General features: G+C 37.0%; 1 protein-coding gene across 11 annotated transcripts in view; it reads right to left on the bottom strand.

Annotated features, from left to right (window-relative positions):
• Nucleotides 1-1,134: 1,134 nt before the first annotated feature.
• Nucleotides 1,135-24,822, bottom strand: part of CNST (consortin, connexin sorting protein) — a 55,232-nt gene continuing 31,544 nt past the window's right edge. For all 11 annotated transcript variants that reach the window (XM_030036113.2, XM_041128492.1, XM_041128491.1 and 8 more), the window contains 7 exons: nucleotides 24,297-24,383; nucleotides 23,706-23,820; nucleotides 21,146-21,167; nucleotides 20,868-20,964; nucleotides 14,864-15,735; nucleotides 7,135-7,270; nucleotides 1,135-5,476 (listed from right to left, as the gene is read on the bottom strand). In XM_030036113.2, the coding sequence (XP_029891973.1) occupies nucleotides 5,271-5,476; nucleotides 7,135-7,270; nucleotides 14,864-15,735; nucleotides 20,868-20,964; nucleotides 21,146-21,167; nucleotides 23,706-23,820; nucleotides 24,297-24,383 (1,535 nt within the window). In that variant the 3' untranslated portion in view covers nucleotides 1,135-5,270. The remainder of the gene's footprint in view (nucleotides 5,477-7,134; nucleotides 7,271-14,863; nucleotides 15,736-20,867; nucleotides 20,965-21,145; nucleotides 21,168-23,705; nucleotides 23,821-24,296; nucleotides 24,384-24,822) is intronic.

Below are 24,822 nucleotides of genomic sequence, written 5' to 3' on the forward strand. Positions count from 1 at the left end.
GCAGGGGTAGAAGACTGTTCATGAGAAGGTTGTTGAGGAGAACCAAGGAATGAAAGTGGTGACTGACAGATTCAGTGAACTCAGTCTGTAGTAGTACTGAATCAGCACAGCTGTGTCTACAAAGCCAAAGCCTAAGGCAAAGGCTGTCTTTTGGGCAAAAGAGATTACTAACCAGTTCTGGAAGCCCATGCAGGTTCCTCAAGATTACCAATGCTTCTGGTCAGGAGTCAGATCAAGACTCAGAAGTGGAAGATCAGCTGCTTGTCTTCCTGACACCAGATGTCAGTCTTCACAGAAGAACTGTTTACAACAGCAATTTACTTCTACACATAAAGACCACTCCTAGGCCACACCTCCAGGTTACCAGACACTGTATTTAGTTTGGTGCTGTGACATGTTATCTCAAAAGTTTCAATGACGTTATATGAAAATATCTTCATTTTTTCTCCTTTTTCATTATAGTTCTCACTTTTTCTGACTGTGAAGAACAACCTGAAAACAACACGAAGATAACAAAACCAAAACAAAATATATAAAACTGGCCTGATTTTCTCTTAGGATTTCACTACTTTTTTAGCAGTCTAAAATTCTGGTTGGCCTCATTCCATGGCTTTTGGGGGAAGACCAAGGGCTGGATGGGAATGTTGCAAAATGTAGTGTTGGCATGCTCCTGTTCAAATCGGAGGCTGCTGGGTTGGGTTGAGTTGGAATTGTTTTGATTTTTTAAATTTATTTAATTTAACTCAAAAGCAGACTGGCCTGTGACTACTATCCAGGTCACCCACCCAGTTAGTAGGAATTCTGAAACTTACCACCTGTCAATTTGTTTTCAGAATGATGCAGTAAGGCAACATTTTAGTACTTTAAACCCACCTGTCTACAGGAACTAGGCTCTGTAAGGAAGCGGAGTTTTTGTTTAGCTATTAAAGCAAAGACAAACCAACCCACCCAGGAAAAACTATGTTACACCAAAACCCAAACCAAACCTTATGCGTTTTATCCTCATTTTCCATTCTGGTTTGCGTTTGACCATGAAATTCTTATTGGAGGAACTGCTCATTTACTTGAATTTCACAGAAAATCTTCTCAGGCTTTTTATACATTTAGAAATCACAGTACCCAAAAAGGTTCATATATTTTCTTTGGGACAGTTTTTATTTTTTTTTGCTACAGTATTTAAATTACAAGCTTGGGTAATGGTTTCAAACACAATTATTTATTCCTTTTGCTAAAGGAAGCTTAAGTTACATTTGTTACAAATAGTTATTAGTCCTTTCAGATGGTCTTGGTTTTACATCACAGTACAAACTAGGCAAACATGTTTTCTTAGGAGGGTAACATCCCTTTAGGTTATTGAGTGGAATAGTACCCAGTCACACAAGAATCTGGACTTCCAATCTACTCTGCTTATTTGATAGTTCAAGCTTGCCCTTTACTCCAAAAAACCCTAAACAAGGGTTTCCCTTTTCATTAGACTATTTCCTACTGCTTGTCACCAGGGCTACACATTTTTCAAGTATGAAAGCAAAGATATTGGAAAAATTTTAAAACATGGGCTGTGTCTAGATTACAAACTTCTGCTGGCATATCTGGGCTGTGGAATATGTGCTTCCTGACTGACACACTTTGAAAACAAACCAACCTGTAGTATAGTGTGGCCATGCTACAGCACAGTGCTTTTCTTGGTGTAGTCTATGCTATTTGGGGTGAGGGTGTTAATTACATCATCAGAAAGCTCTTTTTGGCAGCCTTTGCTGACTCTACATCAAAAGTCTTGTTGGTTTAGCTCTATCACGAGAATGTCTTCAAAAATAATTATGCTCAAAAAATAAACTGGAAGGTGGGGGTTTCTAGTAGAGTGCTGCAGGTGATTCAATGGCCACAACTTCTTTGAAGGTACACTATCAGCCTGAAATTCAGTCATATTTTAAGAAATTACTTTTAACTACTGTCAAGTACTGAACCATTCCCTGAATTTTCCAACCAACTACAAATGGTTTTATGCTGGCGTAGTATGTTTCCCCTACTGCCAAGCAGAATGGCTATAAAGACAGTGGCAGGGAAGGAAACAGAATAAATAAAAACTTATACCCAGAGGGCTTTAAAATGCGTGGGGCAGGGGGAAGCCTTTTTCCTCTGTTTTCTTCCTACTTATAACAATCTTAGCTGTTGCTCAGTATTATTTTACCTCAAAATACTCAGACAAGAGGAATAACTGTTCAAATCAACTATTTCTTTTAGGTTGGATTTACCTGACTGTAAGATCCTAACCCCTCAGGTCACCCAGGTGGAAGCAATGTCACCAGCAATCTAAAGAGAACAGAGCATATAGGAAGGCCAACATCAGGCCTACCCGCACACTCTTTGGAGTTCAATGCAAAGCAAATTTTGTTACGTTGGTAGCTGCAAGTTTGATAATGTACTACAGACCATGCAAACTATTTGCACTAACAGAATTGTCACACAAAGCAAGAATTAGTACCATCAGCTTTTTATAAAGGAATGCCAACAGAAATTATATCCAGATTCAACTACTTGGTTGCAACTGAGGAGTGAACAGCTCAGATCAGGAGCCGGGCACAGCCTGTGCGTATGTGCCCCTTCCGCTGCCTCAAGTCCTGAGACACTTTGCAGGTGTGGTACCTTGGCATAGGTTGGGAAGGCTGGAGAGATGCTCCAAGTTACAACACAAGTGTCAGGTAGCTGAATTACACGGAACGCCTGGCCGCTCATTTTTCATCGGGTACGTGTTGGTAAAGTGGTACCCAACCTCTTAATGATCTTCTTGTAGGCAGTTCTGCTGATACTAGTGAGCCTTTGCACTGGGAATATAGCACAAAGCAGACACACCAGGATTTCGACCACTGATTTTAAAATGAATTGCTTATTAAAAATTGCTTTGACTTTAAATAGCTTTACAGTTTTAAATAAAATAATTACTTTAAAATAGTTTTAATTAAATGAACCTAGAAGTAAAGGATCTTTGATCTCCGTATCTGATATACTTTTGAATAAATAGTTCTATATATACCTCTTGATCTTTTTGGTGATGAAGTGCACAAAAACTTAAAAAGATTTTTTTTAAGGTGAAATCAACAGTTGTCTCTCTAGGAATAAACTTAATATCCTGAAACAGTCAATGTAAAGTTACAGAAACCCAAAATATAGTCTAACTACATAGTCACTATACATACATATTTTAAGTGAATGCATGCTTTTTAATTACTCTGTAAATTACCAAAAAAGAAAATCAAGATTCTTTTTAAAAGAAAAACTAAATAAATAAACAAACCCAGACTTCAAATAATAAACTGAACCAGCCAGTAAGACTTTCAAATACAAAAGTGTCTTTCCCTTTCTCCTTTAGGTTAGCTCAGCAGTATAATACTCTGAGGACAACAAACAAAAAATATACCAAACTACTGTTCTCAAGTTTCATTCTGAAAGCAAAAGTTTTCCTTAATTTGGGCATTTAAAATTTGCTAGTTTAATATAAAGCTGCTCATGAGGCTCCCTAAGGTATAAATATACCAAGCCTCCGCAGTGAAAACAAAAAGAGAAATAATACATGCAATTTATTCTAGAAAAAACCCGTGATTTTAACTTTTCACTTTAAAAACCCGTTAAGTATAACAGTGCATTAGGAACAATCAAGCTCACTAGAGGGACAATTTGCTTGCAAATGCCAGAAAGCATGATCATTTAATGTTATAACTCTGAGCAATACCTTGAAGATTTCGTTTCATAGTATTTTACAAAATAATATTCTAAGCCTGAACACACTGCATCATGTAACATTAGTAAGCAGGAAATCACGGAGTGGAGTGAAGTGGACCCCTCAAAAATGCTGCTTCCTGAGGTGTAAAGGAATCGTTTCACACTAACACCCTCAGCAGGGCTAGGCCATTATGCTCTGTGCAAGAACAGTTGCCACATTTTGACCGGAGTGTGGGCCAAAGGCCTGCATATCTAATTTTCACCTTCGCAGTCATGTCAGTGTTTTTCTCGCATACCACACAGGGAGGGCTGAGCACCAAGTGACAGAAATACCCATTTAAAATGACTCTTTGTACTGATTTAAATTTCTATAGCTGATAGAAAAAGAACAGATTTTACAATACAGGTCTCGGAACCGCAGGGCAAATAGATGCAAATGTGCTTTATCTGCTGGAACCAGTGCCCTGGACTACTAACATGCTGCGGATCTGCAGTGAGCCTCTGAATCTCTTCTGTTGGATAAGTCCCACTTTACATAAGCATTCACTCACTGAGAGAGGCTGCAGCCACACAGTTCAGTGATCCTGTGCACTCATCTGGGATGAATCAGACATGAGCCCTAATTACAATAAATATTCACAAAGGCAAGGATCATTATTCCCCATTTATAGAGGAGAAACTGAGGCACAAAGTGATTACTGCAAGTCAGTGACATAGCTGGACAGAAAACCCAGTTAGCCCCACACCTGCTACCAGGTGCTTTAAAATTGGCCAAAGCCACTTTACTATTTAACATGAACAATTTACTAAACATCTTACTTTTGTTTCCGTGTTTAGTGAGACCAATGATTTCTTTTTTAACCTTTCATTTCTAAAACAGCCCACACAACACTGGGAGTAAAGTTCCAGAAAATTTAGTGAAATCTGCCAGCAGATTTATCCCACTCATGATGTTTGCTGTAAGCTATAAGATACAGGGACAGCCTGTTAATCACCAAATGAGGGCTCCATGAATGCCTCTGCACTCTTCTCACTCCACCCAAATAATTACATGGCTCACCAGGAGAATAAAATGGAGAAAAATATTAAGACTTAGAAGAAAAATAATGTTTCCATAAAACACAAACTTATTGCATGATAGCTGGAGGCAACACCTTTGCACAAACAGCTGTAAATTAAAGCTGTCCTTTTACTAAGCTTCTGGAGATTGCTTACACAATGGGTGGTAAAGGGAGAGCATATAGAAGACAGTTACTTGTCTTCTTTCTTCTTCACTTGCTCAAGTTGTTGAAAAGCTACTTGCCTACTCTCAAAAGGGTGAAGAGAATAACTTTTTATTCTCCCATACCACACTGCTACAGCATAATGTGAACATTTTGCCACCTGATTGCTAAACTAGAATTTTCTTGATTTCTAAGTAAAAGTGTAAGTACATCATCAAATACACATCACCTGCAGGTGGCAAGTGTTAGAGAACTTGAAATCACAATTTTTTTCTACCCTCTCCAGTAATCATTGGCGAGCTCTCAATGTGCTGTCTCTGCTCATTTCAACTATGAGAAGGCTATCCAGTGTTTAAGTTCTTCCATACGCCGCAGTATCTGGGTATAATAGAAATCCATGTTGGCTGCAAAGTCCGTACACACAGGGGATTCCATGTCACCAAAGGTGCAGTACAATGCAGTTCCTCCAATGCTAAGGAAAACAGTTGCTATACACAGTAGGATCAACAAAATACAGGAGCCACCAGCTACTTCATCTGTAAATGTAAGAGCAGAAAAGGTGAAAAAGGATGATACACAAAGCAATATGAACGTGTGTGAGAAAATCTGAGATAGGTTTTTACCATGAATGGGTCAGGAGGTAAACGCACTTAGTAATGCTCACTGCATCAAAGTGACCATAATACATACAAGGAACTGTATGTTTCTCCACCCAGTCTTTTCAGAAACCTAAATAATTATATAGCTTCATTTCTGTGACCTGTGTAGCTGTTCTTGCTGATAACACTTGCGGAGTCCTTCCATGCTGAAGCAGAATACACTTAACTATGAGAATGTTGCAACCAAAGCCCTCCTTCATGGAGATAGTTGAAATGAAATGGAAGCTTTGAAACTAAAACAAATGGAAACATTCTTGCTTCATTTGTACTGACACTGACTGTGCTACCATGAAGTGTTTTTTTTTATTCTTACATTTTGACTGTAAGGATAGAGCCAAACCTTCAAGGTAGGCTAATGTGAAGGGTTATTTTACATTTCAGTTATTATGTGGTAACTCTTTGCATGACGGTTTATTCTGGAGTAAGAGCAATAAAGAGGTTGCAGAGGTGCTGCTACATCTTCACAACCTCGCTTGTCCTTGCTAACTTGTACGCATGAACAACATCTGCATCTTCTGTCAGATTGAAAAGGCTCTAAGAAAATTTCTGAACTCCCTTCCCTCTACATCAGGAAGAAGAAACAGGGGAAAAGAAGAAAAAAAAGAGGAAACATGCAAGCACTTTTTTCGTGCGTTTGAAATCAGATTTAAAATAATAGTAATAAACAACTTTCCTTTTGAATCACTAAATCCTTGGGAAAAAAATCACAGAAGAATCTCCAACTGAAATTTTATTCAAAACATAAATTGTTTTAAAATAAATTCAAGAAAAAGATGGCATAATCTCCCTTTGGGGCAGTGAATGCATTTTCTTTTCAGCATATGAGACACACTTAATACACTTTTAAGCTGAAGACCTCCATTAATACCATTTAGTGGCTGGCATACACAACAGATATAGAAAGAAAGTACATCATTAGCAACCAAAAGTATTTTTCTTAACATTTCTTTAGTTTGAATAATAGAGATCTTAAACTCCGAGAAAAGCATAGCAAAATAATATATTGTATTTCTTATGAGGCTAAAAGGTAGTAAGGTTTTAGCCAAATTTAATGACAGCTAGCAAATATGTATGAATGTTTAATTGTAGTGCAAGGTTAGAATCTGATACCCCCAAATCCCATGGTCTACTAGAAAGGGTTGGAAAGCTATCTGTGGACAAAGCACGACAGACTTGTTCTTTTGCATCCCTCTTTACCTACATGGATTAGATTTAGGGAGAAAGCCTACACCTCCCACCTCTAAGTTCTAAACGTTAATGAAAGGATGTCCTTTAGATGTCACTCGCAAATCATTGAGCCAGAGGAAAAAACCTGTGGCTTCAGTCTCAACCAAGCTTTAAAATGGAAGTGTACTGATTGTATCCTTCTGTAGCCTTGTTACTTAAACCTGGTATAGAATAATCTTTGGTCAATCACCTTCACTTATTACTTGGTTAAGTTTTAAAAAGCCAAGACACTTATCTCTTGTGAACAAAATGATCAATATCATTTGCACCCCAAGAGTGCAACCCATGAATTAACAGCTTTAAATTACCTTGATCCAACGTGTCTTCCATTTCTTGGAATCGCACTCTTCTCTTTGTTTGCCTTTGCTGGACTTGAGCAATTGTTTTTCCTTCCCTGTCATCTCTCTTCTTTAGTATAGACACCAATCCTTCTGCTGGGGCAATCTATCAGCAAAGACAGTGAGCGGCACAAGAGATGAGAGAAATCCAAGCATGGGATCTATTTAACAATGACTTTAAGTAGGAAATGAGCTAAACAGCTAAAAAATGGTTTCCACTCTACTTTTCTTAAACATTGCAGCACTTCTGAAACCTCCTTCTTGAATACATCAATTCTTTAACATGCAGGACAGCTGCAGTATCATTCTGCTGTCTGCTGACACTACTTGCCATTAATTGCTATCAAACTTAAATATACATACATTTACTCTTTGGATCATACTTTGAATTCACTGCAACAGTTCCTTTGTAAGCTCACGGTATTAAATCACATGGGTTGGGGCAGTGGTGCGGAGGGTTCGCGTCAAAAACGCCATCATTGGAGGGCAATAAGAAGTCAATGACACACTACTGCTGCCTACCCAAAAATATAATCTTGCAGAGACTATCAAATACTTATTGTGAGATCAGTTTTCCAGCATTGCAATTGGTTCCCCAGGGTGGACAACAAGCTGCAGTAGGGCCACAAAACCAAAAAGAGGTAACCCAGGGAAAAAGAAAGCTTCAATGCTCTGTATAGATTCCAGCTTCACATTGTAATAAGCTCTCTGGGTACAGTGGCAGTTCAAAAATCCTTCCCTACAGGCTGGTCACCCAAACAGCTTGCACAAACAGGGATACAGTCAACAAATCAATAAACCGTAACTTCTCTGTCCTTTGCTACAGCATTTGGCTTAGCTGCAAGAGTGTATGCTAAGCCATACAAGGATGTTACAGCAGCCTGAGCAGTCTGTAATTTCCTAGTTATTAGAGAAATGGAAGTAGGAGAAATATCAGGAGAAAAATGCTTTCCTAAGCAAGTAGTTCCTGGTGTGCTAGAAATAAACAGAAATTAAAATAGGAAGCATATTTAGACATGTCCTTTTTTATCTTGAGATCATCTCTACCTGAAAAAAAAGTCTTAGTCATCTCTTCATAAATGAGTAGCACTTTTAAAAATGTATTCTGTAGATCAGCAATAGTATTTGTTAAATTGAAAAGTAATCTGTATACATTTGCAACTGAGTTTGCACCTCATCTATGTAGGAGATGACCCCAAATGCCTACAATTTTCACAAAAACTCAAAGTGGAAGAAAAGCAACTTTCCAGATAACACAGTGGTGGCAGACAACTGACTGCTTAACATTCCCCATAACCTAATCAAGTTAGAAGACCATGCATAAAAACTCGTTTACACTGCAATTATAAGAGCTGTAGAAAAACAGAAAACAAGTCACTTCATAACTTATGCCCCTAAACTTGCTTCATGCTACAAGCTTATATAATGCATCGATGCATGCTGTAATCAGAGAGATCATGCACTGAACACAGCGAAACGCAGAGCACAATCCAACAGGCACTGTACCAACTATGGCATTTGGCGTTTGCAACATTTTAAATGGTCAATGTGGCAATTACATTTGCAGGTCTCTAGTCTGGCAGTATTTTATAGCCCTCAACTGGACAAATCATGTTGCTCTGAACAACTCACAGAGTTGGTCAGTCTGGGTATATGCCTACAGCCTAACAATTTTTCCCCAAATCACAACTGAGAGGATAAAATTGATCTCTGCCACGCTTCCCCTTTTGATATTCACTTTCCCTTTTGATTATCTGCTCAAGAGCCTGAATGGACTATTTACGAAACAATGCAATGAAGTACTTACAAAGTAGTGAAAGTGTGGAGGTGGTGGAAAGAAATTGTTTAAGTCAACATATGGAGGAGCACTATTTGGCAAAAATGAACCAGAAATAATAGCCCACAAGTGTCTCATCACAACAGACAAGTGCACTGGGGTCAAGCTTCTACTGGTAATTAGCCTTGCAGAACTGCCACGAACATTTATCAGGCCAGCCAGAAAATGAACACTTGTGCTTCCTTGTGACTTGGACACTTGTGACAAGGAAGGGGACCGTATTGGAGTGCATTAATTTGAAATTTATTTGGGAGGGCAGAGATGAAATTATGTCCTTTAAAAGAGTAGATTATTTTAAGCTTCTGCATATGGCATTGCTTTCATAAAGAGGATCAATGGCTCCTCCCGCACCACCCATGCAGCAGGCTAGCTGTCGCCTGGCACACGTGTTCCCAAGAGGCTTGGACTGCACTTGGCGGGAACGTCACCCAGGGACAGTGGGGCGTTTGTACCTGTCTGCCCCAAGATTAGTATGTGGCGGTCTGTTCCACAAGTAGTCAATTTCAGAGACACTTCATTTGGTCTGTTGGCTCTTGGTAGTTTTTGAATCACTGTGTCACAACCTGTGTCTTCTCCAAGCTTAAAACCAGAGGGCTATCTTTGACAGGATTATGTGGAAATGTGTGTTTCGGTGATTACAGTTACATAAAAAGCTTGTGACAGGAAGTCTTGCCACAATGAGGTTCACTTACTTTCCCTGTCAGCCTACATTGCTATGTTTCAGGATTTACTTCTAAATGTATAAAGAACTAATTGACACAGCACAGGTTTCTCTATTCTGAAAGTCTTCTCTTGCTTAAAAAGGGGGAGCAAGAGCTTTTGATTTTGCAGTAAAATCAGTGTGGCTACTGTTACTCTCCTGTCCTGACAAAAGCCATAGACCATATTTTTAAGAATGTCCCTTTACACAACATGTAATTCATACCTAGAATATTTCATCTGCCTTTGAATTTCATGAGTCATGTAATTAAGGTTTTTGTTTGTTCTGCAAAGGACCTACAAGTAACTCCTAATCAGGATACAGCTTATTGTTAAAATGCAAATACAAATACAAACATATGGAATTCTGCATAAAGCAATATTTACACCTTTTTTTCTACCATGTTCTCAACTGCAGCTCAAAAATATTTAATGCAAACATCACCACATTTTGTTTTTCTTATTTTCAGTCATAAAAACATCATTACTGTAAGAAAGACTGTCATGTAAGAATAGGGTCCGTCTTGCTACAAATAAAATCTCATTCAATTAAGACAACTGTAAATGTGTTTTTCTTCCATACCTTTCATTTAGAAAGATTTCAAAGCAATATACAAACTGATTGTATTAGATCCATCTCCCGTTAATTAAATATCCAAGGAGAGGGACTTAGCTGCCATGCAAGACTTGAAGTTTTCCATCTCAGTCCTTAGGAGACAGGAGGAACTTAAAAAGGCAGAATACATTACTTAAATTGGAAGTTAACGAGGGAACTGTGGTTAATACAGTTGACCACAAGTCAAGCCTCTGCTTGACTTGAGCCACAGGAGGAAAAACGTAGGCTTGCACCAGGCTGCACTGCAAACAGCTCTGCGTTACATGAGAGAGCTGCATAAAGACCCTATTGAAACATTGAATGTTTTCTTAATTCTAAGTTAGATAATTCAGAAAAGATGCTCTTGGAGCATCTATGTAACTAGGCTTACCCACTCAGCTCTGCTGGCCTTCACAAAATCTTTTGACTGGAGCTTTTGTAATTACTGTACTGGAACTGAAAATCGCATACAGGTATGGGGTGGCATTTTGACCAACAGTCAAAAAGGAAAGCAGCAATGACTGTTGGTTAATTGAAACTCTGTTAAGTATTTTAGCTTTTCTCTTTTTACTACTATTAATACAAAGTGATTCTGTTTCACAGAAAATTTTTAAACTTTTTTTTGGATAAAGTTTAATATCCTGGCTAAAAAATAAGAAAACATAAGCTCTAATTAAACTACCTGTCTTTTCTCTGTTTAAAACAACATTTGCTAATAAAATATTAAAAAAACTTCTTACATTATGCATATTTTTGCCAAATATGATGTGTGTATATATGTATTTATAAACATATTGGACAAAACTATGAAAATAAGGTCCTATACTTCAAGCTGTCAGAGAAAACAGATTAAACTTGACTACTGGAATCATTCATAGCCTACAGAAGTAAATAAAAAACCCCAAACCAAAGGCACTGCAAACTGGGATCTAGGAAGAAAAGTTCATTGTATGAAGTATTTTGGTCTAAATGCAGAGAACTACTCAAGGAGGAGTTTTGTTTGTGTATTCTTCTGGGGGCTGTATTCCTTAGTCAGTTACTTGGCAAAGGCCTACAGTTTTATTTCTAGCAATACCAGTTTTTTTTAAAGCGGTAATCCATACCTGTACAACAAACTGACAAAAAGCAAGACTACCCTGGGTTAAGCTACAAGCAGTAGACAAACCCCTTCACTAACAAAATACATTAGATATAAGAATAATTTGACTTTGAAAAGGAGCTAACTTAGCAGATTCAGTATTCACACCACAGCATCAAACTCTAGTCATTTTTCTGCTGATAGGCTTGCCATGCATGTTCTGGGGCTCCTTTATACAGCAATAAATAGCTCAGATACCATGTAAGCATGTCATACAGAAGCCTAATTCCTGCAAACTCAAAACTCCAGGACCCAAGCCACACAAGAGAACAGGGGATCTCAACAAGGCATTGTCTCCAGACCTAGTACAGATAGGTGGAGACTTCATCACTGCAATCAAATTAGCTGCTAGTCAGGACATACTCAGTACTTTTAAAAAAGTCTTGGCGTACAAACAGTGCCAACCAAAAGCTACTATTTTATGCTGCAGTAAAGAGTCTCACTATCTTTGCTTTCTGAAAGAAATTTCAAATAATAATTTTTGAATAAGGAAAAACATTAAGATTTTACTTGTTTCCGTAATTGTCACTCAGATAAAAAGCTTATGTTATAAACTTCTATTTCATATGGCAAAATGCAACTGACATTATTGAGGTTACAATTTGTTTGACTGCTTGTGTGTGACTTTCCATCATTTGCATGTTGTTGTGCATGGTTTGTACTAGTGAAGAAACCTAGTATATTATACCTAGTATAAGGGACTGTACAATATGTAAAGTACTATTTCAGTTTTGCAATTATTTAAAGCCAGAGTCAGAATTTAGTGGATTTTCAGTCTTGCAATTCGTTGTAAATGGTAGACTAAAAGCAAGTGACATAAAGGATCTAAATTAGAAAACTACAAGAGATGATTCTTTGATCTCTATATGGGGTCAAACAAAACTTCCTAACTGTGAATACATAAGTACTTACCCTTCCCCATTTTCAATAAATTAATATTACACCTCCATTGAAGAATATTAATTAAATTTTGTCCTACCATATGATTTTTGTACCTAGGTTATTTCAAAATAATCTTTACTTCTGCCTTCCATTCTAACTTATTTGTGGCAATTTTGTAAATACTCCATGACAAGTTTTATCACAGTCAAATTGATTTTTTTTTTTTCTGTCACACTGGTACCTTTCATGTAATTAATTTCATTTCATTCATGTGGCTACCAATGCATTTTCCAGGTATTTCTTTCACAACTACTACCTGAAAACATTGTCATCTTATTAGATGGCCACAGCCCGAACAATTTAACTTCAAAGGCTTCAGGAGGACAAGAAAGGAAAAAATGTTACAGCTGAGTGCAAAGATCAGTCTGTCAAAATATCAGTGGAATCTTATTTTAGCACTAAAACAAAATCAGTGAAAGCAAGTTAACAGTGCTGCTTTCTCAGGGGTGCTAAACTCTCAATTCCTGGTGTCTTCCAGGGAAGCTGTAGGTGCTCACCACCTCTGAAAAGCAACCACTAGGGTAATGACAGGTGGTAAGATTAACTGGAAAAACAAAATATAAGTGTATAATAAAACAATACAAGCTGGTCTGCTGTCCTTAACTCACCCTGCTGTATGTAGAAATTTCAGGTATTGCAAAACAGCCCCAGATGCTGCATATTACAAATTTTAATCGGTATTGAGATTAATCCTTCTTCTCTTCTCCCTGATTTAAACCCCCTGCCTCACACACAACTCAGGTCTCTTGCTAAAAGCAATTAAAAAAGACTCCCACCAGTGCCAGCCAACATTATGCCTTATATGGCCAGAGAAAGTACTATGGAAAGACTGAAGGTACTTTTTCTTCTCCAGAGACTCAACTCTACCATCAGAGTACTGGCAGTCCTAGCATCGAGATAACAAACTAGAAATGAAACTAAATTCCCTGTAAAGCATCATCATTGGTCACTGAGCCAATCAATACAAGCATAATTTTTCTAACAGCATCAATATGCTGCTTCCTATCCCATCCTCTAAAATGCAAATGGCACAAACATAGCAATTTAAAAATAGTTGCTATTGGATTAATTTATGATTTTTATATGTAAAACAGAACAGTTCTCTCCTACAGCTTAAAATGCTGAACTTTCAGTGGGCTCAAAAGAAATCTAATCCTGAGGGATGATATTTAAATTACTCTTCTGTTATACATGTATATGGGCTTAGCACGGACTGTCAACAAAATGCTCTTTTTCAAAACCATCCTCTAAGTGAACACAAGCCAATGGATTTAGTGCAAAAGTTTGATGGCATGTATGAACAGGTATGTGGGTTTCCACATCTGTGTGTTGTCAAGAGCTTGTGTACAGCTTTGTGCACATGGCCCTCTGTCCTGGTATGTGGCATGCTTCCTGACATCCCAGAGAAAGACAAGGTGTTTTAAGGACAGGTCAGGATGAACGATCTTGGAAAGGAGATAAGTAGCTCTTTAGGTGGGGAGAAAAACCAGAATGCTCTGTTTCCAGCTCTGGAGATTTTGTGAAACATGTAATAACATCAGCATGGATCCCCAGTATTTAGTTCCCCGTTTGGCTGCTGTCCTTGAATGATTGTGGGTTCTTGGTCTCTGTGCATTAGCTTCTGATCTATAGAGAAGTACTGTTACTTTATTGCCAAGGGATGTTGTATTGTTAAATGCATTAAAAATAGAGATGAACTAAGATACCTTTTTACAAGTCTTCCCCTACCAGCATCTGGAATCACATCATTTCACAACAATCTCATTTTTTCATTTAAAGAAAAAGCTTTTAAAGTCCCATGGTTGCAAATGCACCAAAACCAGAAGACAAATAAAGCGAAGATATCATCATGCACTCTCCAAAAAAGTCCAAAAGCAATAAATCTGTATTTTCAGAAAAGCAATTTAGCTTATGAAGCACTCATCTTTCTTGTGGCCTATCAGCAGTGCTTCAGAAAGGTGGGCTCAGGCTTAGAATTTCTTTCTTAGTTTTGGTTGAACAACAGAACTGCCTAAACTTGGTAAAATTAGAAGCCCATAAATTCATATACAGAGTTTATTACATATGTAGTTCTCACCTATACAGAATAGGCACAGAAAAGCAAGTTTTATTCTACGAATAGAAACGAACCACATGTTACATCATAGGCATTATGTAGATCTCTAACGTGAAATTGTGATTTAACAGGAATTGTCAGGCCATCTCCTAACAGCCTCTGTCAGAATAAAAAAAAAAGGTGTTCACACTCATTTGTAAAAATCAATCTAATTTTTAGAAACACAGAGCACTGCTGGTCAAGAAGGAGGCAAACATGCAAAAAGAAACTTTTTTCTGAATTGACTCAGAACAATTAAAGAAGTATAGATTTCTTTTCAGATTAAAAAGAGCGATAAATGAAGGAATTTTGCCAATTTCAAAATGTGTTAAATATCTAAAATATTTTAATTGAGATAAACATGGAATATTTTATAAGATTCACAGTATTTACCTCAGCAATCTCTATCCTTCTTGCAAGTTCATCAAGAGAAGAAAAGCTGTCATCTAGTGATAAAGCTTCCAGTGAGTTGTAAGATGGTCGTTCAGGTGAAATATCTGGAACAGCGTCAAAGTCCTCTTGGTTTGCTAAGTTTGCAAATGATTCTTCAGTGTCTATTATGTTACCGTTTAAAAATCTGAGAAATAAATCTTCTTGTTCTTCATTGTTTACCTTGTCCTCCTGTCCTGCTGTTCTCTGTATCTCCTTGCATACTCGTGAATGGGCAGTACTCTCATGCTCAGACACTTTGTTACACTCACAGCATACGTTTGATGCAGTTCTGTCCCGTGAAGATCTTTCATCATCAGGCTGTTTCTGCTGCTGCTTTAAATCACTATTTCCAAGCTGGCCACTAGCAATTTCTGAAGAGCCAGCAGTATGTTTTGATCTGAGCAGATTTCTATCAGCTTGCACATCTTTATCAGTAGGAACAAAATCAGTAGGCATATAATCAGCATCTGTTAAAACCAAAGCATCTACCATTGGCTCAAAAGGGAGTTTCACTCCAAGCTCCCCAGCTGTGCCTTCTATTTCTCCTGCATCCTTAGAGAGCTGTCTTTCTCTCAGCTGCAAACTGTTATCTTTACCAGCATCCCCAGACAATAAACAGCCTGAAGAAGGCCTGCCCACTGTCCCTGTGGACTGGGTGTGTGGCTCCAACGTTGATTCAGCACTGCAGTGCTGCTCCTCCATGTGGTCCTTTCCTGCAGCTACCCAAAGGCTTCCTGCCTCTGTCTGTCTCTCAGTTTTGTTTTCACCTGGAGAGCTAGTGCTCAGCTGTTTATCTTCTTTCTTTGGTCCAATGCCAGGACAAGTTTCAGTACCTAAGTGCAACAGGAAAAACAGTTCCAGTGTTTTTAAATGATTCAAAGCATCAGCCCACGGAGGAAAGAGTATACTGTGATTTGATAACGTTGTAACCTAATGCTTTAAATTGCACTCCCATAAAGGGAAGGTATTTTATGCTCCAGTCAGAATAAAAGTTTTGTTAGTAGTCTGAAAAGCTGACTCCTGATTCAGCAAAGTATTTGCACACATTCTTGCAGGCAAAGCACTATTTAGTGCCCTCCTGAAAAGAGTTACTCCCATACTTCAAAGCACAATATGTACGTAAGTATCTTTCTGAGCAGCCACCTTTCTTCTAAAGCATATTTTATGTGAGTGTGTCTCCTGGAGGCCTGGAGTTCAGACAAATGCACTTAATTACAGAAAACTGGATTTTGATGCTAGTATATCTATCACACCAGGAGATATCTGCATCTCCTTTAAAGAAGCTGAAATCATACTAATTTAATAAATTTTCAATTAAATTCTTTTAAGTGGGTAACTAGCTCCTTTGGTTAACTTTAAATTAAATATCCTATTACAATATTTTACATAACGGACTGCATAAAAAGATTTTGCTTTTTGGGTAAGTTAGTTTACATATTAAAAAATGCAATTGGATGCAGCTTATTTCTGTATTCACATTTACAATACAAATGAAAACTGATTTTTCTTATCTGAAATTTCAGAGAGAAACAAGTGGAATTCTACATAGGTTGTGAATTCACCTACTATCGGCACAATCTGCTGATGGAGTAGATGGTTAGCCCAAGTTGTCAATAAAATTATTAGACATTAGCCATTATGAGAAGCTCAAAGCCAAATCTCCCCTTTTAGGCTTATGAAGAGAGAAAAGGGGTGATTAGAATTAGAATACCAATGTAAGCTAGCTATGACAGAAACTGTCTTTTATTCCATACTTTAATAAAAACTAAGTTAAGACTGTATTATAGTAGGACTAGTGTTACAGCAATAGTAATAACATCAAACAACAAATTAATACATCTAGAAAACACTCATTTGAATTTTTTGGTCATAGCAAAAAGCAGAAAGGTCTTATGAATGGATTAACAAAGAGATCAAACAATGCCCTTATTAACTGTGTATGTTCTTACAAGAATGACTGAAGATCTCTACGCCAATCTTACCCTTCCTCACCTGTTAAAACCTCACTTAAAATCTGAGCAATTTCCTGAACTTGTTACATGAAACAGGGTCACATTCGTTAGTCATTAAAGAACTGTTTGCATTAATTAATTGTATTGAACAATTTTATTAAATTCTAAACTATCCCCATGTTAAAGGATAATGAAATACAAGGTAGCATAGAAAAGAGACCTGAAATTGAAAAAGAGAATATCCAATCATCTCAAAATGCAGAAAAAAAAATCAGAGCAACATTAACAGATAGAAGGGGTACGGGGAACCTAACTTCTCTAAAACACTGAAAGAAGAAATGGGTATGAGACAGGGACTTTTTGAAAATTAGACACAGATGAGTAGATAGCTCAAGGGATTTGTAATGGGATACTGAGCCCTTCACATATAGGTCATGAGCTCAAACACAGCCTGGATTATTGGTACAAGATTTTGTTACCATCTGTCAATTTTTCTTAGTGGATACATCCACATTACAACAGGCATCTTTGTTGGCAGCCCCGACTGCAACAAAGATTAATGGAAATGGAAATTAAGTCAAATTCTTTACCATGAAAGGTGGCCCTTGAGCTCAGGGCTCTGTTCCTAAGAAAGTAATAAATGATCCTAGCATTGTTATCTAACTACAGATGTACAGGGACTGAGATGTAATGATCATTGTTACATTCAGCATAAATTTTCAGCTGCTTTCAATATTTTCTTTCCACCTACTTCAAAACACCTGCTCTAGACAACCCATGCCCACTATAGACTCAAGGCAAGTTACGACAAATAGTTGAACACTTAATTAGAAAAGATGCTTTTTCCTACTAATTTAAATGAAGACATACCCACCAACGTGGCAGTAATTTTTATCTGTCAGAGATTGACAAAGTGTCTACTGAAAATTTTCTAGCAATGAAAGCACTGATGGTAATTTAAGAAACGTTTTTTTTCCCCAAACAGGGTTACTTTAAAATTGACAATTGCTTTGTTCATCACAGAAACCTGTAGCCACTACTTTTTTTATCCTGTTAATCCAAGACAGCCTAGCAGAGAGACTACTGACTTATGGCATTCTACCAGTAGAGAATTCACACTTCTCCATCTTTGCCCCTCCTCCCATTTAAAAAACAAATCCCATATGACCTAAAAGAAAACAGGGTATAAGCAGTTTCTCCCCACCCTGGAAACAGGTCTATATGTACCACTGCAAACTTAACACTAAGAGTTTTATTAAATTCATCATTTCATTAGAAAAGGTTTCATGAAACACATGAATTTGATTATCTTTAGTTAACACCAAGGCTATTAAGGCTTTCAGTCAGAAACTGAAGAAATTAATGGATATAGGATGTATCAAATCTCATTTTTAATATATACACATAACTCTAAGGGCCCAGTTATCTCTGTTGGTATACTCAAAGAGAACATCTGCCAGAAAGGAAAATGCAACAGAACAGACCATTCACAACCCTTGCTCAGAAGGGCAGAAAACTAATTCAGTGACTCTCCCAGGAATCTTGACTAGCCCACTGCATATAAAGCTGTTTCTTGGTCACTGTATCCCCAGGAGAGAGGAATCATGAATTCTTAGGATCAGCTGCCTACAGAGGCTCAAATTATGTTCTCAAATGCCTGCAATAAGTCAATGGAGTAATTTTTGCTTTAGATTAGTAAGGAAGTGTGATTTTACTTCAGAGATGCTACCATAGTACAGTGCAACAATCTCAACAATGCAATATATACATCTCTACATATAAGCTAATACTTCTCATTGATAATTGCTAGATAAATTCTTATTTTGGGCATATGAATTAATATGAAAGACAGTCTTCAAACCACTTGAGAATTTCCTTTTCCTGTCTTACTCTAAGTCAGACTTCTACTACCAGCAACTGAGTTAAGTAGTTCTCCCTGCAGACAGGCAGATATATTTCTAAGAGAAGAAGAAAAAGTTTATACATTTACTTCTCATTTTTTGTGATGTAGAGAAAAAAACCCAAAAAGCAGAAGACAAGCATTCTAAGTTTTCAATGAGAAGGCCCATGCATTTAGGCTAATGCTGAACAGGTTAGTTTAAATATTAGGAACTGTATGGTTATTATAGTATAGGATTCTGCTGGGGTTCAGGCAAAATTAAGAACCAGCCCCAAATGGCTGTATTGTTTCTAGTCCTGAGCTAGATCACTCAGCCACAGCTTGAATATTTTTTATATAGCACTGAGCAGTGTATACAAATTCAGAGTTATGGATCATCTTTGTCCAATTTCTGTATTAGTTCATACCAACGCCTTCCCTACCCAAAACCTTCTAACTGCAACAAAAATTTTCAGCCCCATGCTGCTGATGCATTGACTCAGTGAGGGGCAGCAGTAGCTAATTGACCATGCACTGCCTTAACAGATAGAGAGACCTGTTAGGGTGAGAAGTCGTTGCTTCCTCAAGAATGTGCTAATCTTGTGAAAAGCATCTTTTTCAAATCTTAGGCATTTAAATCTTAGGCATTTAAACTTCAGTTAGGCTTGAAATATTCATATCTTTATATTGAAAAAGTATTTAGCACTGCTGGAAAATTCTCAGCAGAACCGCCTTCTATTGGATGACACAGCTTTATTAATTTACAAACATTTCATGGGAACCCAATGATTTTGATGACATTTTGACAAGAGTTACATTAAGAGAAAGGCATGAAAAAATCTATATACACCATTAATTACTTCCACATTAAGTTTAATATGTCTAGATGTTGTACTACACTATTTTAACATTGACACAAAATGCTCCTTAATACAGAAGTTTCAAATGTTCAGAAATTCTGCTCTCCAGAAAGCTTTTATTCCCACTTGGAATAAAAACAATAGAAAAATTGTAAGTGCCTATTTTTTTCCATGGGAATTTCCAACCATCCAAAAATAAAAAGCATTGGGTTCTTTTGATCTGCTTGCTGAGCTGTAGAACGTGTTTGTTTCGTGTTTTCAGTGTTTTGTGTTTAGTTAGGTTATAAGAACAAGGACATAGAAAAGGCAGTATAGGGATCATGGTAAAAGAGGATGAAGATGAGGAGGATCCACACATGTAGAGAGCTGTGACTCTGTATCTTCGTTAATTCCTGATTCTCCCAAACATCCTGGTTGATACACACTTGTAGCATAGCTTAGGTTTAAAGGGACCTCCTGAGGTCAACCCTCATCTTGTGAGAAATTCTAGCTGTTTGTGATGAAAGGTACTCAGTTTAGGCCCATTTTGGCAACTGGAACGTGCCAAAAAAAGAAAACATTTTGCTCATAGAGAGGAGAGATAAAGCACAGCCTGGTAGTCTACCAATGCTCTTTCCCCTTCCGTCTCCATTTTAACAATTCATTAATTTACAAATGTTTCATAAGAACCCAATGATTCTAACAAATTACTCAAACAAAACAGCCACTGCCCAAAGGCAGGAGAAAGAAAATGAAGCTGACGTAAAAGTGTGTACTGAAAAAAATTAACTGAAGTATGTTTTTCTCTTCAAGATCTCCCAAAAGCTTCCTAATTTTCTGTGCTGTTACAGAAAAATATGTCTCAAAATCAGTATATTGCATGTAATTTAATAGTTAATAATACTGTTAACTATACTGAATTGCCACAACTCAGAGTATTTGTCATCAGATTGTTTACCTTATATTTTATACATACAAATTATGTACCTTATCTCTAGTTTTACACAATTTTGTAGCTTATGTAGGCTGCTAGAAATGTATGCTCATTTAAAGGACATTTTTTTGATGGAAGCCAAAATTACTTTAATTACAATTCTGAATATCAATGACTAATTAAAATTGCAGAGTAAGTCCATTGTGCAGTTGTGAAAAAAAATTAAAATTTGCACAAATAGATGAATCCATGGGAATCCAACAAATACTGTAGCTTTAAATTAAATAGTTTCATAGTATTTATATGAATATGTCATTAGAATATTTAAAACATATGCACATGTACATACACACACACATACCTGATTTAAAAGCAGCAGCTTCTCTTTCATTTAAATTTTTTGATTCCATGAACTGATGCAAACAACCGCCTTCCCATGTACTTTCTGCAGCTACTAGCTGTAAAATATGATAGTATTTCCTGTAATTTTTGGAATTAAACAGGACAACTGTGACTTTTTGAGACATCCAAACTTCAAACAGTTTCTATACTAAACTGGAAATATTATAACTAATAATATTAAAAATATATTTACTAGCAATCTTTGACAAAGCAGAATTCAATTAAACAGCTGCTTACCTTGTTTTTGGATGCCTGTGGCCTGCAGCAATAAAGAAAAAAAGAACAAACTAAACAACTTCATAGCAATATTTTTCATAACAAATGTCACTGAAATCTTATAAACCTTTGCTCTGCTCTAATATTAGCACAGAACTCTTCTTACATTGGAACAGTGTCAGCATGCTAGTAGCATACTTTTAAGCACAGATCTGTACCATATGTGAATATCATCAGAAGACCAATTAGCCCAAACATTACTCCACCTAATTGCGAAAGCAGTCAAAAGAAAGTTTACTGCAATGTATCAAGTGATCTAAATTCCTGTAAAACTTTTATGCTCAGAAGGAACTTTACCAACTTTAAAAATCATGTAAGGACTCAGTGTCTACTAGTATTAAAAATAATGATCACTGTAACAGAGACTGAGGAATGGAAAAAACCCCACAAAACATATTTCTCTCTCCACAGACTGTTTACACTGGGACACGTTTTCTGGGCGCTGTAAGATACAGCAGCTCCCACTGATTTCACTGGGATTCACAGGTGAGTCAGCACTGCTAACAGCATGGACTTTGCAAACTGTGTAGAGATTCATGCACAATCTGTCTCGCAGCCTTTCATACAGCAATGAAGATAAAATGTTGAGCATTTTGTTTAAAGCTACTGAAAATAAAATAAAAGTAGGAGAGGCAAGAGGGAAAAGTACTGATGTTCATACTCTTTAACAAACTTTTAAAACTTGCATTCACTTTTACATTTTAGCATTCAAACTTCAAATAAAGGGCACTCAAAACTATCTTTAAAGAACACGTCCAGTATGTAGCTGTAGACCTTGAGTATCAGAAAAAGTTACATTACTTTCAATTACAAAGGCAAAAAGCTCACATTTTCCGAGACCTGCATGTTATTCATTAAAAATTAAAGTATAACTTTAATTATAAAATAAATTGAGATTAAAGCTTAGGACAAAAAAATATATGAAACAAATACAAGCAAATAGGCTTTTGCATAGAGAGTTTGGAAGAGTACTAGTATTACAGAGAACTAATCATGGCAAATGAACACAAGCCTTAATTTTTATCAAATTGCAGGGTTTTTCAGAACCAGGAATGATGTTACATAACTGAAATTTTGTATTATGAAGTGAGGCTGCATGGAAGAATTAGAAAGAGAAAGTAGAGTTATTCTCAACAAGGTGACAGTCGAGGTGATAATAGGGAGGTGCTGCTAGTTGCAGCATACAAATTGCAATAGACTTGATTCTTAATCTTTCTGTGGGCTTGCAAGGTGATGTGCAAGGAAATGTAGCCCAAGGAACCCTGCAGGCACTCAGAGTGCAATCTCTCAGTAGCAGCAGGCTATGGGTGTAAACATGCAGCTACGGTGCTAGAGCTGCCTCCTCCTGCTGTGGAAATGCAGGAGTACACCTTCCAGGGGCTCCCTCCCAAACGCATTCATACTACAAATAAACAATCCCTGCCTGGGTTCTGGCAGTCAGCCTGGGTGTTTTCAAACTTCTGTACAGTCACCCAGAAGAAAAAAACGTGAAGGCTAAATCACACTCTGTGAACACAAGCATTTTGTCTTTTGTTACTCCCAAACTGACTAAGCCAATGCAAATATATTTGAAAAAGTTCTCTCTTCCCATCTGATTGAGAGCATCTCCCCTGTCACAAGTTGCTCTTTTCGCAGCCTTTGCATGTGGTTAGTTTCTGTATTATTGTTGGCTGATCGTTTTTCAGTGGCAGCTGGTATAATTTTTTCCATCTGTCCTTTAAACTCAATGTCTAGTAGGTAGGACATTCACCCATGAAATAACAGATCTCCTCCTTCCTGATGGGTATAATCCTCTAAGTGTTACTCTCCAGAAGAGCACTCTAGGCACCATCCAAAAGTTTGTGATACTATGATATACTGATTCAGGAGGCTGATGAATCAGGCAAAGCAGGTATGAACCAAGATTTCACAACTTTTCAGAATACTGCCACACTAGGGAACTACAGAATCACTGCTTCATAATGTTTACGCAACCTGCATGAAATCAACAGAAGATAACGAGAATGACTTAAAGCATTAGGGAATTGTCCTAAAATGTGGAAAATTTGGGAATAAAATCCTACAGGGTAGATGTGAGTGCTGGAGTCTGAGATGCTGGGCAATTGCATTTAAAAACAATGATTAAAACAACAGGTATTAGACACAAGCACAAGCACACAAGCATCATCAGTTCTACAGTCTCTCTCTTCCTAAATTAACACTGCTTAGTTTTTACTTTGGCTGAAAATACTAAAACTCAAAACTCCACTTCTGGCAAACTAATGATTCCCTGAAAACAGTTCAGATCTAGTCCCTATACATTCCTCAGACCATATTAAAACATTGTGAAAATTGATGGTAATGGAATCATTTTAGTTAGGTATCAAAAAGAACCACCACTTTATAACCAAATTCACTGAAGTCAATGGGATGCAACTTTTATTTAGACACTGACTATTTTAAAACACCTATACTGGCAAGTAGACAACAGCTGCACTAACATATTAGTACTGAAAAAGTAATAATATTTTCTTATACTTACTGTTGATGTGAAGAGCAAACTCTAGTAAGCTTTTCCAGCTCTTCACCGCTCAGTTCTTTAGCTGAATTCCTCAGTGTTGTAACTGCACTAGGAACTGCTGTTTTCCATTTTCTTTCTAAATTACATCAAGATAATTTTTACCCAAAGTACTATAAAAATAGTATTTGCTTAACATAAAACATATATGTGAAACTAATTAATGGACAAATATTGGCAACTCTTCTGTGTATGCTCTACAATCTTGTTTCACACTATGCAAAAAAGCATTGTATTTTTTCACAACACATTTTATTTTCATCACATCAGATTCACCAACCCTAAACCAAAAATAAGCTCAAAACAACTGTGGATCAATCAAAGTCTCAATTAATAGAATAAAGAATGACAAACTATTTGCACCTTTTTCATGAAATGTGTGAGAAGAGATCTAAAGCAGGAATACTTCTCTTGTAACAAGCTCAGAAAAATTCTGATATAAATGCTGCTTTTGCTATGTAATATTTTTAAGCTGGCAAAATGTATACTCTATTATTTAGAAATACAAAACAAATTAACTCGTTCTTGTACCATATTAGTTTAGCCTGTACTCACCCCACTGCTCCTGTATGGAAGAAAGATTTGCAAGCAGCTGCTCATGATACAGTCGTTCCAGCTGAATGAACTTCATTGCCTTCTCATCTGAATGGAAGGTTAAAGAAAAATGCACACATATATGGACATGTTACTATTTATTTATATTTGGCACCATATTTGAAAGGGCAATCATTATGTACCTGAAATTGGACATAATTGAATCAAAATGAGTAATGGCTAGCATCCAGATTTCTGTGCAAGGAAGAAAATAATAGCAGACATGAAAACAGCAAGTAAGAAGTAAAGTTGAGAGAAGTTCCAAAAAATGAAAATCCTATTCTCTTCAGCAGTTACCTATTCCCACGTGCCTTAAGTCCACCAAAAGCTTTTCTAGAGAAGAAACGAGCAAAATGTTATTATGGTGACAACTCTTATCAGAAAACGAAATACCTGGAAATGAAAAGCAAAACAATTATACAAGTACCAGCATGTATCTCTCAAGAAATACAATCATATGCCAATAACCATAACTAACTGAAAATAA

Source organism: Aquila chrysaetos, chromosome 13, assembly GCF_900496995.4.
Source record: "Aquila chrysaetos chrysaetos chromosome 13, bAquChr1.4, whole genome shotgun sequence".
NCBI lineage: Eukaryota > Metazoa > Chordata > Aves > Accipitriformes > Accipitridae > Aquila > Aquila chrysaetos.